The 16,632-nt window shown below is 45.0% G+C and overlaps 1 protein-coding gene across 1 annotated transcript in view; it reads left to right on the forward strand.

The window, feature by feature from the left end:
* Nucleotides 1-16,318, forward strand: part of ZBTB20 (zinc finger and BTB domain containing 20) — a 30,139-nt gene extending 13,821 nt beyond the window's left edge. Inside the window, exons 2-3 of the mRNA XM_086619977.1 lie at nucleotides 9,773-11,377; nucleotides 15,900-16,318. Coding sequence (XP_086476103.1) covers nucleotides 9,793-11,377; nucleotides 15,900-16,318 — 2,004 coding nt within the window. The 5' untranslated portion in view covers nucleotides 9,773-9,792. The remainder of the gene's footprint in view (nucleotides 1-9,772; nucleotides 11,378-15,899) is intronic.
* The last annotated feature ends 314 nt before the right edge of the window (nucleotides 16,319-16,632 follow it).

Raw genomic sequence — 16,632 nt, forward strand, 5'->3', positions numbered from 1 at the left:
TGCACAGAGAAAGAGCTCCAGAAGCAGGAAGAAAGCCTACCAACCGTAACTGCCACATCTTTGTCTTTGCACGGGGTGTTCTTCCATCTAGGGGAGGCACTTGTCATTTTGATGATAAGAATATAAAGATACCATACTCTGTAAGAGATACACCACCTCCAACTTTTCTACTGTCTCTCAAAGTGTGTATTCTTCTCATGCTTCTCCCTGAGAAGCTTGTCAGGGAGACAAACTAGGCAACAATATCAAGCTAGTTCTAGTTAATCTTGTCTAAGTATCAGTGAGATAGGTTGCTGAACAATTTTCTAAATGCTACTGCAGAAAATTGAGGTGAAAACGCAATCTATATCTGTCTCAGCAAGCCTTCCAGCTCTCAAGGATGTAAGATGATTCCTCTTTGCCCCATAAGTGTGAAAGCAAGATAGAGCCTTTGGGGTTCATTCTGCCAATTATTCCTGTGAAAGACCACCCAGTAAGTTTCCAAAAAAGTGCTCAGATTCCGGTGTCCTAGGCAGAGCTTCAGGTGAAGGCTATGCACTGAGCTACTGCTGAGTTACAGTAGCTGTGGTGGTTTCATCGTCACTGTGTTTCTAGAAATGGCAATCATTACTGTGCAATGAGCTTTGAGATACTGTGATTTTAAAGGACACGAGAGAAAATCAAATTCTGCGATCTTTCAGCTATAAGCATAAAAGCTGTAAGCATTGGCTTGGCAGAAAGGGACATCTAGTGGCTGTACAAAAAAAAACTTACTAAATACACGTTAAAATGTACTACGTAATCATTTGTGTGTGGCCTGCAGTCCTCAGTATTCCATACATATTTGTAGCTACATCATGTGTTTGCTGGGATCTTTTTTTTTTTATATTTTGGCAAACAAAACAGTCACCTTCGCGAGCCATACCTTTCTAGCTTTATGTAGGTCTATGTATGGTACCTTTGGCAAATAGAAAGCTGACTTCAAGCCGTGTTTGATGTACCTCACTGCTGCACTTCCAGACTTTCTATAGCATCTTCCAGGATTCCACTGCCTGCTGTTTCCTTCTGCCATTGCCTTCCCCTGTAGTACTGTACTTGAGAGATTGTCATTGTTATTGTCATGGTAAAATCTACTTTCTTTTCAATACCCGTAGCATAAAAGTCAGCGGGAGGGGTGGATGAGATTCAGGGAAACACTAATCTAAGCAGTCAGTCATGTTTTACACAACAAAAGTTTTTTCCTTTCCCATCCATGTTGTGCTCCTTCTTACTAGTTGAGGATGAATTCCATGCATGTTTCTGTGAATAGCCTGACAGTTTAATCAGTACATTTGCATATGGGCAAACGGAGCTTTTTTCGAAGTTGCACAGTAATATGTTTCACCTTTATGCCATGCCAGCTTCAAATTGCATCCCAGGAGGATTGCAAATGTGCATAATCTGTGCAGTTGTCTGGGCTTTTTTTCTTTTCTTTTTTTTTTCTGCTTTTTTTTTTTTTTTTTCTCCTGAACTGGCAAACGCCTATTCATTGCCCATCTGGGTAAGAATGGCCTTTGCATTTTCACACCCATTCTTTCCTATATGGTTTGTGAATACTCCTCCAATCAGAACTTGCTTCACAAAAAGGGGACAAAAACATTTTACAGGAGTTTCTCAGAATAAGTCCGTTGGGATCTCTACATCATGTTTACTGGACAAAAAAAAAAAAGGAGGGGGGAGGCACATAACAAAGACCACTTGAATCTCACAGCAAGGTTCCCTCTGTCTCGAGTTTAAGAGTGGCAGGCCCGGGAAAGGCCCGAGACAGTCTTTTTCCCGAGCCAGGCACTCTGTGCAGTGAGGAGTGGATGAGTGTGCGCGTGTGTAGCTGGGGCTTGTGAAGCGCTGACACTTTCTGGCTTGTCCAAGGCTCTGGGAGTCTTTGTTAGAATGCGGCATTTACTTTAGAATCAAACCTGCATTGGCAAGTCCACCTTTTATGAGGAGCATTGCCTTTGGACTTGGGGCTTAGAACAGCATACAGTAAGGGACAACCACAAAAAACGGATCTGGACACAGTTTCGTGCAGAGAGGGAGAGGAGCTGCATGGGACAGCGGGTTTTGCTTTAGCCCAATCTCTGGAATTTGTTAAAGCTGCTCCTTTATACTGCTGCGGTTTGTGTAGTAGCATCTCTGACACTATTGCAAATTTTTTGGTTGCCTGTACTTTGGATAGGTATGGTTTTCAGTGTTGAATGACAAGGAAGGTGGCCTAAAAGAAACATCCTCAAAATCTGTATTACCTTTTTTTAGCATTTATTATGTGTCTCTTCCACCCATCCCTCTTGTTTTATCCTTAAAGAGTGAATCTCAGTTGTTTCTCAGTTGAAGAAGTGGTAGGTGTTCCAATTTCATTTGAAGAAGTAAAGAAATGAGGAGAGGATTTTTTAAAGGACTGTTGTATCAATAGCAACCAAAACCTACTCTGTGCCTTTTATGAAGTGACTCAGTTGACTTTCAGACCAGTTCCTGCACCTCAAGGTGCATCCTAGATGGGTTCCTGTAGGAGAGTTATTCAGATCACTCTCATAAATGCATACAAACCTCCTTTCTTCAGCCTTGGTGAACCCCAGCTGGCTGTTTTCATCAAGTTAGCTAACGACCACATACATTGTGGCTACACAACTCTTGCTTCCCACAGCCAGGGCCTGAGAAAGGCTACTGAAACTTACAGATGAATCTTGTCCTTCCTCCTTTCTGTACATGATCTGTAGATAAGTGCCAGAATTCACTTTCCCAAGAAGTCATTCAGTCTTGTGCGTATCACACCTTTCTGGAAAGGAGTTGTAGTGAGGATGCATGCATTTTTCAGAGTTCCACTCACAAAATTATTTTTATCTGCCAAGGTGCATAGGAACAAAATAGATTTCTTTGCACCTGCTCAAGTCAAGAGACACGTCCATAGCATCTCTGGTATGTGTGGAATATTCTACCTTGTGCATGTGCAAGGCAGAATTTTTGGTTTATTGTGTTAGGCTGCTGCATATTTCTTCTTATTATCAAATAGCTCATGTGACAAAGGAGAACATTAACTAGAGGTCATTCCGTTTTCCAGAAGCACATCCTAAAGACATGTTTGTGTGAAAACACAAACCCCTAGGAGCCCTAGGGTCAGACCAAGCAGTGATTGATACTTATTGGTGGAAAGATTTCTAGCATACTGATAGGCAGCCACTCAAAGGGAGATGCAGATAAATGGGTAGCTATGCAATCACTTGCCATGGCCGACAGTAGGTCTTGAAAAGAGGTGTCATCTATTTATCATTAATTTTCCACCTTTCTGTTTCCCCACCAGTACAAAGCTTTCACCAAGTTCTCTTTCTTTCAGATTGAGGATTCTGACTTTTTATGTAAAATACATTTTGAATCCTCGTGTGATCTGACATGTTGAGAAGGGAAACATCTGGAACTACCCTGGAGGCTTCTGGAGAATGACTCTGTCTGGAAGGAGGAGAGAACACATCTCTTCTTTACATTATTTTGTGTAATAATAGTTGCCCTTGAAGGAAATATGTTTTTCTAGTCCTGTGATCAGTCTCATCAGAGGAGTCATAGAATCATAGAATGGCATAGGCTGGAAGGGACCTTAGAGATCGTCTAATCCAACCTCCCTGTCATGGGCAGGGACACCTCTCAACTAGATCAGGCTACTCAAGATTCGTCCAACCTGGCCTTGAACACCTCCAGGGAGGGGGCATCCACAACCTCTCTGGGCAATCTATTCCAAAGTCTCACCACCCTCATACTGAAGAATTTCTTCCTAAAATCTAATCTAAATCTGTTCTCCTTCAACTTAAACCCATTTCCCTTTGTCGTATCAGTGTACACTCTTGTAAAAAGTCCCTCCCCAGCCTTCCTGTAGGTTCCCTTCAAGTATTGGAAGGCAGCTATTAGGTCCCCCCGAAGTCTTCTCTTTTCAAGGCTGAATAATCCCAGCTCCCGCAACCTGTCTTCATAGCAGAGGTGCTCCAGCCCCTGAATCATCTTTGTGGCCCTCCTCTGAACACGCTCCAACAGATCTATGTCTCTCTTATGGTGGGGACACCAGAACTGGACGCAGTATTCGAGGTGGGGTCTCACAAGAGCAGAGTAAAGGGGGAGAATCACCTCTCTTGACCTGCTGACCATGCTTCTCTTGATACATCCCAGGATGCGGTTGGCCTTCTGGGCTGCATGAGCGTGCTGCCGGCTCATGTTGAGCTTCTCATCTATGAACACTCCCAAATCTTTCTCTTCAGGGCTACTCTCAACCCACTCTGTGCCCAGTTTGTATTTGTGCCTAGGATTGGTCCGACCCAGGTGAAGGACCTTGCATTTTGACTTGTTGAAGCTCATGCAGTTAGCACTGGCCCATTTCTCAAGCCTATCAAGGTCCTTCTGGATGGCATCTCTTCCCTCAAGTGAGTCCACGGCACCACACAACTTGGTGTCATCGGCAAACTTACTGAGGGTGCACTCAATGCCATCATCCATGTCACTGACAAAGATGTTGAACAGCACTGGACCCAGAACAGACCCCTGAGGGACACCGCTTGACGCTGATCTTCATGTAGACATTGAACCATTGACCACAACTCTTTGAGTGCGACCGTCCAGCCAGTTCTTTATCCACCGAGTGGTCCATCTATCAAATCCATGTCTCTCCATTTTAGAGACAAGGATGTCATGTGGGACAGTGTCAAACGCCTTGCACAAGTCCAAGAAAATGACATCCGTTGCTTTACCTACGTCTACCAGTGCTGTAGCTTTGTCATAGAAGGCCACTAAATTAGTCAGGTACAACTTGCCCCTAGTGAAGCCATGTTGGCTCTCACCAACCACTTGGTTATTTTTTATGTGCCTTAGTACAGCAACCAGGAGAATCTGTTCCATGATTTTACTTGGCACAGAGGTAAGGCTGACTGGTCTGTAGTTTCCTGGGTTGTCCTTGGTCCCTTTTTTAAAGATGGGGGTTATGTTGGCCCTTTTCCGATCTGTAGGAACCTCACCAGACTGCCAGGACCTCTCAAATGTGATGGCTAGTGGCCTAGCAACTTCAGCTGCCAGTTCCTTCAGGACCCGTGGCTGTATCTCATCAGGTCCTATGGACTTGTGCACCTTCAGGTTCTCTAGGCGTTCCTGGACCTGATCTACTCCTACCCTGGGTGGTTCTTCACTCTCCCAGACCCAGCCAACATCCTCTGTGATTTGGGTGGTGTGGTTCGAGTGGTTGCCAGTGAAGACTGAGGCAAAAAAGTTGTTGAATATTTCAGCCTTCTCCACGTCCTCAGTAACCAGGTCACCTGTATCCTTCTGGAGAGGCCCCACGTTCTCTCTCATTTTTCTTTTTTCTCTCACATACCTGTAAAATCCTTTTCTGTTATTTCTAATATCGCTGGCCAGATTTGTCTCTGTCAGGGCCTTACCTTTTCTAACCTGGTCTCTGAGTACACAAGCAACTTCCTTGTAATCATCCCAGGTTACCAGTCCCTGCTTCCATGCTTTGTGTATTCCTCTTTTGTATTTGATTTTAGCCAGGAGTTCTTTGTTTATCCATATAGGTCTCCTGGTGGTTTTGCCCGATTTCTTCCTTTTAGGGATGCAATGCCTTTGAACTTGGAGGAGATGATCCTTGAAAGTCAACCAGCAATCTTGGGCTCTCAGTCCTTCCAGGGCTTTATCCCATGGCACACTACCAAGGAGGTGCCTGAAGCGGTGAAAGTCAGCTCTTCTGAAATCAAGGGTTTCAAGCTTGCTGAGCTTCCCCCTCTTAGCTGCCCTTAGGATCTCAAACTCCACCATCTCATGGTCACTGCAGCCAAGGCTACCCACGAGTTCAACATTACCTACCAGCCCTTCCCTATTGACGAGAACAAGGTCTAACATGGCACCTCTCCTCGTTGGTTCCTGTATCACTTGGATAAGGAAGTTATCGTTAATGCATTCCAGGAATCCACTGGATTGCTTGTTCCCCGATGTGTTGTTTTTCCAACTGATGTTGGGGTGGTTAAAATCCCCCATGAGCACCAGGGCTTGTGAACAAGCAGCAGCTCCTATCTGCCTATGTAGGGCCTCATCCACCTTGGTTCTCCTGATTGGGTGGTCTGTAGCACACTCCCACTGTAATGTCTCCTTCCCTTCCTTTCACCCTGGCCCACAGGCACTCAGTTCCTTTTGTCATCACTTGCCAGGTGGAGCTCCATGCATTCTAGCCGTTCATTGACATAGAGGGCAACACCCCCTCCTTGTCTCCTGTGCCTGTCCTTCCTGAACAGTTTATACCCCTCTAGTCCAACACACCAATTGCAGGAGTCGTTCCACCATGTCTCTGTGATGCTGATGAGGTCACAGCCCTGCAGGCTCACAAGCATCTCCAGCTCTTCTTGTTTATTGCCCAAGCTGCAGGCATTCATATAGAGGCATTTGAGTTGGGTCCCTGATGAGGTACCTGGAGCCCCCTGAAGATGCTCAGATGTTTCCACAGTAACCAACCCCTCAACAACCCCTGTGCTCCATCCGCAACCCGGCATGACACCTTGATCCCTTGCTAATTCACAAGACTCCACGATCTTGCTAGTGCATTCCTCCCCCACAAGCAGTGGCATGCTGCATTCCGGCTCCCTTCCAGTGATCCTTATTTCACCCCACCCCCTTTCATACCTAGTTTAAAGCTCTGTCTATGAGCCCTGCCAACTCCCTTCCCAAAACCCTTCTCCCTCTGTGGGACAGGCTATTACCATGCCTTTCTTACAGACCTGGCCTCTTGTAGATCCAGCCGCTGTCAAAAACCCAAACCCCTGCTGGACACACCAGGCTCGTAGCCAGGTATTAATCTGCTGGCACTTCCTGCCTAATCCCTCATCTTTGCCCACAACTGGAGGGATAGAGGAGAACACAACCTGTGCTCCTGATCCCTTGACCAGGCGCCCCAAGGCTCTGAAGCCCTTCTTCATTGTCGTTGGAGTGGTTCTTCCTAATTCCTCACTGCCTACCTGAAACAACAAATGTGGGTAATAGTCTGAGGGCCGTACTAGGGAAGGAAGCTTCTTCCTGGCATCTTTAACTCTGACCCCTGGGAGGCAACTCAGGTTTCCTGGCAGAGCTTATGAACCAGACAGATGTAGTTCACGACCTCCAGGATTCTGTTAGTAGTTTCCTCCTTGTTTCTGCTGTGTGAGCATCCTCCCAGTGCTTTAATCTCATGTGGAAATTAGTACCTTTCTGATACTGACTGGTTTACATCTGTTAACATCAGATGTCTTCACACAGCTTCACCTCATCAGGATTTCTGCTGCTTGACTTTCGTGCTTCCTTTTTATGATTCAGTTACTTCAGAGAGTTAAAATAACCACCGGTGTCCAAGGTGGTTTCTCTCTGAACCACCAGAACAGAGAGTGCTTGGGATGGCAGGAGTGGATAAGCGAGAGGGAAAAGGCAGAGCAGGGAGGGCGCCATGTTCTCCTGCAGGTTGCATCGAGTAGTGGTCTGCTGCGTGTGTTGTGTATGAGATGTAAAGCACCCTTTAGGCTGGAGCAGAGGGACAGTGTTGAGCTAAAAGGCATGTGTATGAAACCACTTTCCATGTCATTGTGTTGGGTTTGTGTGGTGGGGTTTGGCAGTGGGGGAGGGGCTACAGGGACAGCTCCTGTGAGAAGCTGCTAGAAGCTACCCTGGCTCCAAGTCAGACCTGCCTCTGGCCAAGGCCAAGCCAGTCAGCCATGGTGGTAGTGCCTCTGGGAGAATGTATTTAAGAAGGAAAAAAAACACTGCACGGGAACCTGGAGCAGAGAGAGGGGGGAGGACCCCACACTGGTGCAGGTGGCTGTGCCCGAAGAAGGTGGTGACTCTGTGGGAGGGACCCCCACTAGAGCAGCTGGTGAAGAACTGCAGCCCGCGGGAATGACTCATGTCGGAGAAGTCGGGAGGACTGTTCCCCTTGGGAGGGACCCCATACTGGAGCAGGGGAGAGTGTGAGGAGTCCTCTCTCTGAGAAGGAGGGAAGCAGCAGAAACAATGTGTGACAAACTGACTGCAACCTCCATTCCCCGTCCCTCTGCACCGCTGGCGGGGAAGAGGTAGAAAAATCAGGAGCTAAGTTGAGCCCAGGAGGGCAGGGGGGAAGGTGTTTTTAAGATTTGGTTTTATTTCTCGTTATCCTACTCTGATTTGGTTGGTAACAAATTAAACTGATTTTTTCTCCAAGTCAAGTGTGTTTTGCCCATGACCATATCAGTGAGTGATTCCTCCCTGCCCTTGTCTCAATCCATGAGCCTTTCATTATACTTTCTCCTCCCCTTCCCAGCGGTGGGAGGAGTGAGCCAGCAGTGTATGGTGCTTAGCTGCCAGCTGGGCCTAAACCACAACAGCCATGTATTCACTCTGGGTATTTCTTTTAAAACAGACAGTGACAGTAAGCCAGTTTGATTTACTCGTGCTTCCCTACCAAATTTCACTTCTAGATTCTCACACATTAACAAGTGATTGTGGCAAGAAGGGTTGTAGCTTTGGTAGGAATATTCAAGGCAAAATGCCTGTAATGCTATAATAATAGTGGTGATTTTTTCGTTACTTTTCTCTGCATACCTTTCTGGAAACCAAGGTGATGCATGTAGTACAAATGCTAAGAGAAAGAAATTGTTAATAATGTTCTATTTTTTTACCACTCAAAGGGCAGTTGATTCTTCAGAGTTAAAAGGTGAAACCATAGTTTCTGCCTATCAAAATCTAAATAGATGAAAAATGAGTAACAAACAGGAAATGAAATGAAAAAGCATTAAAACCAAAGCAAGCAAGATGGAGATAGGGAAAAGTAGATTGAAAGATTAAATTGTTACTTTTTAGTCACTTGTAAAAGTTAATTTTGAAGGATATGTTGGCTCTGAACCCAAATCGGTTAGGTGCTTTTCTGAACTGTTCTCTGTTTAGATCATTCAGCCAAACTAAGACAAAGTCTTCCATAGAGTAAATGTCTGTAATTTTCCAGTTTCTGTCAAGTAAATAACAGCAGGAGAACATTTGTTTTTATATGATGGCATTCTGGTGCCAGTCAGAACTTGGGATATGCTAAAAATGAAGGGTACAGCTCATGTTAACTTTTTGCTATGGGTTCTTACAAAGGACTGTTTGTCACTATTGGGTAGCAAATGTTCTAAACCACAACCCCAGACAAAACTGTGCGTGGGATTTTAGGAACATTTACAGGCTAAATCTTGAACCAGATTTGGATTTTACGAAGTGGCTGCCAGTTTTTTTGATGCAAGTAACTGTACGGTAAAACACAGGATTCAAATTCATTAAAATACCAATCTAGATAGAAATCACATTTTCATATAGACTCTTGCATTAACAACTTGGTGCAAAGGATCATTTAAGTAAGAATCCGATCTTTTCTGGCATGTGTCCACATCCGAACAGCCTCAAATCCATCTTTAATCCATGCGCTCAGTGTTTACAGTTGGCTGACTCTAGGCTTTTTGAAGCCAGATAAACTGATGGGAAGTCCAAGGCCCGGGAATGTGGTTGGAATTTAGACCCAGCTACACCTGTCTTTGCTTTTGTCCAAAAATTCAGGGCTCAAGCTTCTGCAAACAAGTAGCCAAGTTTACTTGTAGCTTTACAGAGATATCTTCTTATCAATGTCTTTGCGTGTGATTTTTACAGTACAGTCTGTTCTGTTTACCCGGTAGAGTCACCTTCACCAGTGCCCTGACTGTGACTCTGCAGAGGACAAGACTCAAGCTCTTCTTTTTTCTTTTTGTCACCTGCTTTGCTACAGGTAACATCAGTTGCAAGGGGATGACAGAGCGCATTCATAGCATCAACCTTCACAACTTCAGCAATTCCGTGCTCGAGACCCTCAACGAGCAGCGCAACCGTGGCCACTTCTGTGACGTGACGGTCCGCATCCACGGGAGCATGCTACGCGCCCACCGTTGCGTGCTGGCGGCTGGCAGCCCCTTCTTCCAGGACAAGCTGCTGCTGGGCTACAGCGACATTGAGATCCCCTCGGTGGTGTCAGTCCAGTCTGTGCAAAAGCTCATTGACTTCATGTACAGCGGGGTGCTGCGGGTCTCGCAGTCAGAGGCCCTCCAAATCCTCACAGCTGCCAGCATCCTGCAGATCAAGACTGTGATTGATGAATGCACAAGGATTGTCTCGCAAAATGTGGGAGAGGTCTACCCGGTGATTCAGGATTCTGGCCAGGAGACACCCAGGGGAACACCCGAATCTGGCACCTCGGGGCAGAGCACTGACACAGAGTCTGGCTACCTGCAGAGCCATTCGCAGCACAGCGTGGACAGGATCTATTCGGCACTCTATGCCTGTTCCATGCAAAATGGCAGTGGGGAGCGCTCCTTTTACAGTGGGGCTGTGGTCAGCCACCATGAAACAGCCCTGGGGCTCCCCAGGGACCATCATATGGAAGACCCCAGCTGGATTACCCGGATCCACGAACGGTCGCAACAGATGGAGCGGTACCTCTCCACCACTCCAGAGACCACACACTGCCGCAAGCAACCGCGCCCTGTCCGAATTCAAACCCTGATGGGCAACATCCATATTAAGCAGGAGATGGAGGATGACTATGACTACTATGGCCAACAGAGGGTGCAGATCCTTGAGCGCAATGAGTCCGAGGAATGCACTGAGGACACTGACCAAGCAGAAGGCACTGAGAGTGAGCCCAAAGGGGAGAGTTTTGACTCAGGAGTCAGTTCCTCCATTGGCACTGAGCCCGATTCCATGGAGCAGCAGTTTATGGCTGGTCTGGGCCGGGATGGGCAGCAAGAACCTTCTCAAGCAGATCAAAATGACGTCCCTGCTGATGGCACTCAGCCGCAGCAGCAGCAGCATGTAGATGCCAACTCTTCCTCGCCAGAGAGAAGCAATGACGTTGAAATGGACAGCAAAGTGCTCACAGTCAATAACAGCACCGAAAAGGGGGCTTTGCAGCCTTCTGTCAACACAACTGTTGCCCAACCATTGCCAACCACACAGATCTACTTACGCCAGACAGAAACCCTCACCAGCAATCTGAGGATGCCACTGACTCTGACCAGCAACACTCAGGTCATTGGCACAGCTGGCAACACCTACCTGCCTGCCCTTTTCACCACACAGTCTGCTGGCAGTGGCCCTAAGCCTTTTCTCTTCAGCCTGCCCCAGCCTTTAGCTGGCCAACAGACACAGTTTGTGACAGTGTCCCAGCCTGGCCTGTCAACCTTTACTGCCCAGCTGCCAGCCCCACAGCCCTTGGCCCCATCTGCGGGCCACAGCACAGCAGGTGGGCAAGGCGAAAAAAAGCCTTACGAGTGCACTCTCTGTAACAAGACGTTCACCGCCAAACAGAACTACGTCAAGCACATGTTTGTACACACAGGTAAGAGTGCATCCCTTTGGTTTAGACGTGAGACCGGAGCAAGTCCTTGACAAACAGGGACTTAGATTCTGTTTCCCAACCCACCAGCCCCCAGCACAAACAGGAGGGACAGGTTATCCAGGGAGCTGGTATCGCCGAACATTTTCCGAACTTACTGCATTGACGTTGAGCCCCTGCAGAAACGTATAGGTCCCTTATAGGGGCCTAACTGTGCATGGTGCAGAAACAAGCTCATTTTACTTGAAGTAAAACACATCCTGCACCCAACCAAGGAAACAGTAAGCATTTGTTGTCCCCTGCAAGCTGACCAGGTGACATTAAGTAGAAGTGGCATGAGAAAACTGTAATCAGTCATTAAAGAAAAACTGTATCTACTAAGAAGGCGCCATGTAAGTTTTACAGCTATGGTAGTTTAAGTTCAGGGAGTGATGACTGGCCTGAGTTCAGGGCAAGTTCACTCCTGATGGAGTTGCAGCAGTAGGACCAGGACTGGGTGTTACAGACACTGCCACCTATTTTCTAAATATCACATATTCTTATAAGAAAGTAAATTTGGAGTTTTTTCTGGAAGTTTTTCTGTACTTCACTGAAGCTGATGCTGTAATCCCCTGTCTTTTGGTAAGTCAGATGTTTCACTAGCTGTGAGTACAGAAATGTAGGGCTCAATGAGAAAAATTTAAAATAGTATATGGAGCACACAACATCAGCACCCTTTTTGTTTAAAAATACAACTGCTCTAGTATCGTCTTTTGAGCCGATATAGGTAACCATATTTACTACTGAGCCAAAACTGCCTTTTCTAGCTTTGTCAAGTTATGAGACTTCAAAGTAAGGAGATATGTGTATCTTATGTGGAGAAGGTATCCTGGGTTCAGGACTAAATTTTGCTTGCTTTAGCCCTCGACTTTTTCTGACATTGGAGAGAAATTCTAGTTTACAGAAAGAGTAAATGTTTCTCTCACCAAGCAGTGGTTTTGTTAATGTCAGATCTTAAAATAAATGCTGGATTTGTGACACATGGAGTAGAACCTGGAGAAATTGCCCAAGGTATGCGAAGAATGTAAGTCATGCCTCTCCATTGTATCTAATAGATTTCACTTCCATGTGTATATGTAAACTTTTAACTTTTATTTACCTATAATTATCACGTAAATGAAAAATTCCTCTAGACATCTAAGGCAGACACGTATATGTACATATACAAAAAGGTTAACTTCTCAGGACTGGTACAAAACATACCATTGCAAGGATCAAGAATCCTGAATCCCAAAATTACCCTTTGTGTCTGTTTATGTTCTCCATCTTTCTCTTGTGGAAGAGTAGCTACAATGCTACGTGGATAGTGTTGTGTTTTTCAGAAAAATAGCCCCTTCAGAACACAGTCAAATATATCTGCCTGCATCCTTGTTCTAAAAGCTAGAAAGACTTTTTCACAAATAACTTCACTGAGCTTTATTTTCCCCACTCCTGACTGTGCACTGCGTTTTGTATTTGGAGTCAGATAAAGAATAATATTGGAAGACCTGACCTAAAATATTCCTAGCTACTACACATAAATTCAACCAATGAAATTGATAGACATCTCCAATCATGAATTAATATTTTATTTGTGTGGATCTGAGAATGCCCAAAATTATGAACTGTGGTGGCAAGGAGAGATTTAGGTAGGCAAATGACTTCAAAATTCATTTAGGAACAAACTGGCTTCTGGCATGTCTGAGAGAATAATTGCACTTTAACCAACAATGAGCAGGGCTTCAGAGAACCCTTCTGAAAATAACCTTTATATGTAAAGCCTCAGAGAAAGCATATCTGCTACCTTGTCTAGTGCTGGACAGAATCATTATGAAAACTTGAGAGGACACAGCTGTTCCCACTGTAAGGGTGATACTCCTCAGCCCTGTTAGAAGAAGCCAGGCAAAGTGGCTCTGGAAAAGATCCACAGAAAAAGGGAAAAATTTGGGAGATGCAGATGTTTGGATTAGTGTTGCTGTTTGGAGGGCTCACAAGAGAAGCCATGGAGGAGTCTAATCATAACCAGAATTCAACAACCCCAGGCCTGCCAATCTCTGTATGTTTTTATACTTCTGAAAACTACACTCTGATGTAGCTTTCCATGCAATGGAAACCTAACTCTCTTTCTTCTTTCACATTGACACAGTCGTACTAGAGATGGATATTTTTCCCTATTCCCTGCAGACTGGCTTTAATGTATCCCACGATGTTGTTCTCCAAGACATGCAACGTTGTGGAAATACAGTGCTAGAATGCATATGGTGTCTCTGCCATCATTGCCTTCTCCTACATATCACACTGTGATTAATATTCAATAACTGTCCCACATTGCTGTCTAAAACCAGCCAAATGTGAAATAAAGAACCAAAAGGAGGAAAATCCACGTTTAATTCACTAAGCAAAGTTTTCTCTGACTTCAAGATGAAGAATCAGGAGAATAAAGAATCTGCAGCGCTCACTTAGGAAACACATACATACATTTGCATTCAAAAAAGAAAACCGAAAAAGTTTTTAAATTCTTGGGAGAGAAGAAATCCCTGGAACGTTTCAAAGCTAAGATTAGAAAGCCAGAACCCAGTGTATCTTAGAAACATGTGCAGGCCAAAATTAGGGTGTTTTTATAGCATAGTCTTAACAAGGTCTAGAGCAGAGGAGACCAACTTATTACAAGCTCTGGGACATATATTGCCTAAGGCAAAAATGAGCATTATAAATATAATCAGTCTCTTGTAAGTTAATCAGACATCATTGTAACTGACACACCACCATTTTCCACATAACACGTGTCAAGCATATTGGCCTGTCTACACTCAGCACACTGCGATGTTCAGCAAAGCCAGCAGGAAAGTAAGGACTTAATGTGTTTTGACCAAGTGTCTTTCACCAAGTAGGGACAAACTCATCATTGGTGCAAGAAAGAGCAGCGTGTGGATTTCATTCACAGATGTCACTGTCATATGTGCATACTGTGAAATAAAAAGAAACAGAGACTCGGGAGATAAAAAAGTAGGTCCTTCCCATCCAATCCATAATAATTATCTCCTCTTAAAATTGAATATTAGCAACGTATTGTAATCTCACTATACAAAGAGTAAATGATATATCACCACAGGCGTGTGATGGTCCCTGAAGATTGACTCTTCAGGATTTAAAACAGTGCCAGACAGATTGTAAAAAGGAGGAAGCAGGATGTCTGTGAAAAAAAAAAAAAATCTCTCCTGAAGGGGAAATTGCAGAATGACCAAAGGAAAATCATTTTTCAGTCAGTGAAACAGAGAATCATTTTGATTGTTACAGAGCTATGGTACCATCTCTCTCTGTGGCAGCTTTGGGGATGATGAATTGCTGCACCTGAAATATACCACAAGGGATTCAGAAAACAAATTAAAAAGCAGCTTTTGATGGGGCATGCATGGTGTTGGGTATTATCTACATTATCAGTACAGCAACATATCACGAAAATGTTGCCTGATACCGTGAAACATGAGGCTGTGGCATTGTCTCCCAGAAGAACTCTGAGCGTGAGGAGGAATTAAGAGTAGTCTGGACAAACCAATTGTATGTGCTCAGCTGAATATTTTTTTTCAGTTCGTCTTTGTAGTCACTGGTTTGTCTGGATATGATCAGAGTTCACTTATACAAGTTGCCAGAGTCAGTTTTACAACAGCCCTGGGCGCACAAGGCAATGTGGTAGATGACAGAAGCATTTTATATCTCTAGTTTACCTGATAAGGCGTTTTATTTAATTGGCAGTCAAATCATTTAAATTTCGTGTCTGTTACACTGGAAGTTTGTCTGTTAGGTTGCGCTTTGCATGGTACTGGCTGGCTGAGGCATTCTGTATACTGGGGTTCCCTTTTCAGTTACTGTTATCCACCCTTCAGCTATGAGATTTGTCCAGAAAAAGGGGCAACAAATGTAAACCTCTTATAAAATGTTGGATTCCTCTGGCTGTCTCTAGCATATTTCTTCTGAGAGATTTAAAGCAATTTGACTAAATGAGTGTGTTACAGCTCAGCTATCTCGTAATCACTAGCTTTGCCATGCTATTATTGCATACAGATAGGGAGATGGAGACACTGAAAGGTAAAGTGCCTTGACTAAGACCTGGCTAGAAATGGCCACGAGGGGCAAGGCAGGAGCATAGGCAGGAGAGGCTGTGCCATTGAAGCTGAGGGTAGATGCCAGGACCTTTTAGCTCTAGTCCTGTCTTTGTCAGTGCCAACTGCGTGAACTTGGAGAAATCACCTGAGCTCCTTTTTAATGTCTATGGATAGGGAATACCTACAGCCCCCTTTGTAAAGCGTTTGGAAACCTCTGGTTGCAAAACGTGCTTTGTATCAAAACACACTTATAAACAGAATTACTTTTTCTTAGCCAGAGCCCCTCTCCAAAGACCCCTGTGAGACTTAACCATTAGTTTATTGCAGAGTCACACTGAGCTGGTTTAATTTTATTATCTTTTTTTTTTGTCTGTTTTTCTTTCTCTCTTGTTGGCAACGGGCAGGTGAGAAGCCCCACCAATGCAGCATCTGTTGGCGCTCCTTCTCTTTAAAGGATTACCTAATCAAACACATGGTGACGCACACCGGCGTGAGGGCGTACCAGTGCAGTATCTGCAACAAGCGCTTCACCCAGAAGAGCTCCCTGAACGTGCACATGCGCCTCCACCGCGGGGAGAAGTCCTACGAGTGCTACATCTGCAAGAAGAAGTTCTCCCACAAGACCCTTCTGGAGAGGCATGTGGCTCTGCACAGTGCCACCAACGGCACGCCTGGAGCCGCCGGCACTGGCGCCAGGGCCGTCCCTGCCGGGGTGGTGGCCTGCACGGAGGGGACCACGTACGTCTGCTCTGTCTGTCCAGCTAAGTTTGACCAAATCGAGCATTTCAACGACCACATGAGGATGCATGTGTCAGACGGATAAGTAGAATCTCTCTCTCTCGCTTTGTTATGAACAAAAAAATAGAAACAACAAAAAAAGCTATGGCACTAGAATTTAAGAAATGATTTTTGTTTCATTTTTACCTTTATTTTCCTCCTTGTTTTTGGGTTCGTTTCGTTTCGTTGTTTTTGTACTACATGAAGAACTGTTTTTTGCCTGCTGGTACATTACATTTCCGGAGGCTGGGTGAATAATAATTTTCCCAGCCTCCCTCGGATGGTGGCCTTAAGGCCAGGTAGTGCTTCATGAGCTCCACTGGTTGGATCTCTAGCTACTGGCCTCTAAATACAACCCTT

This window comes from Tauraco erythrolophus, chromosome 1, assembly GCF_009769465.1.
Source record: "Tauraco erythrolophus isolate bTauEry1 chromosome 1, bTauEry1.pri, whole genome shotgun sequence".
In the NCBI taxonomy this organism is placed as follows: domain Eukaryota; kingdom Metazoa; phylum Chordata; class Aves; order Musophagiformes; family Musophagidae; genus Tauraco; species Tauraco erythrolophus.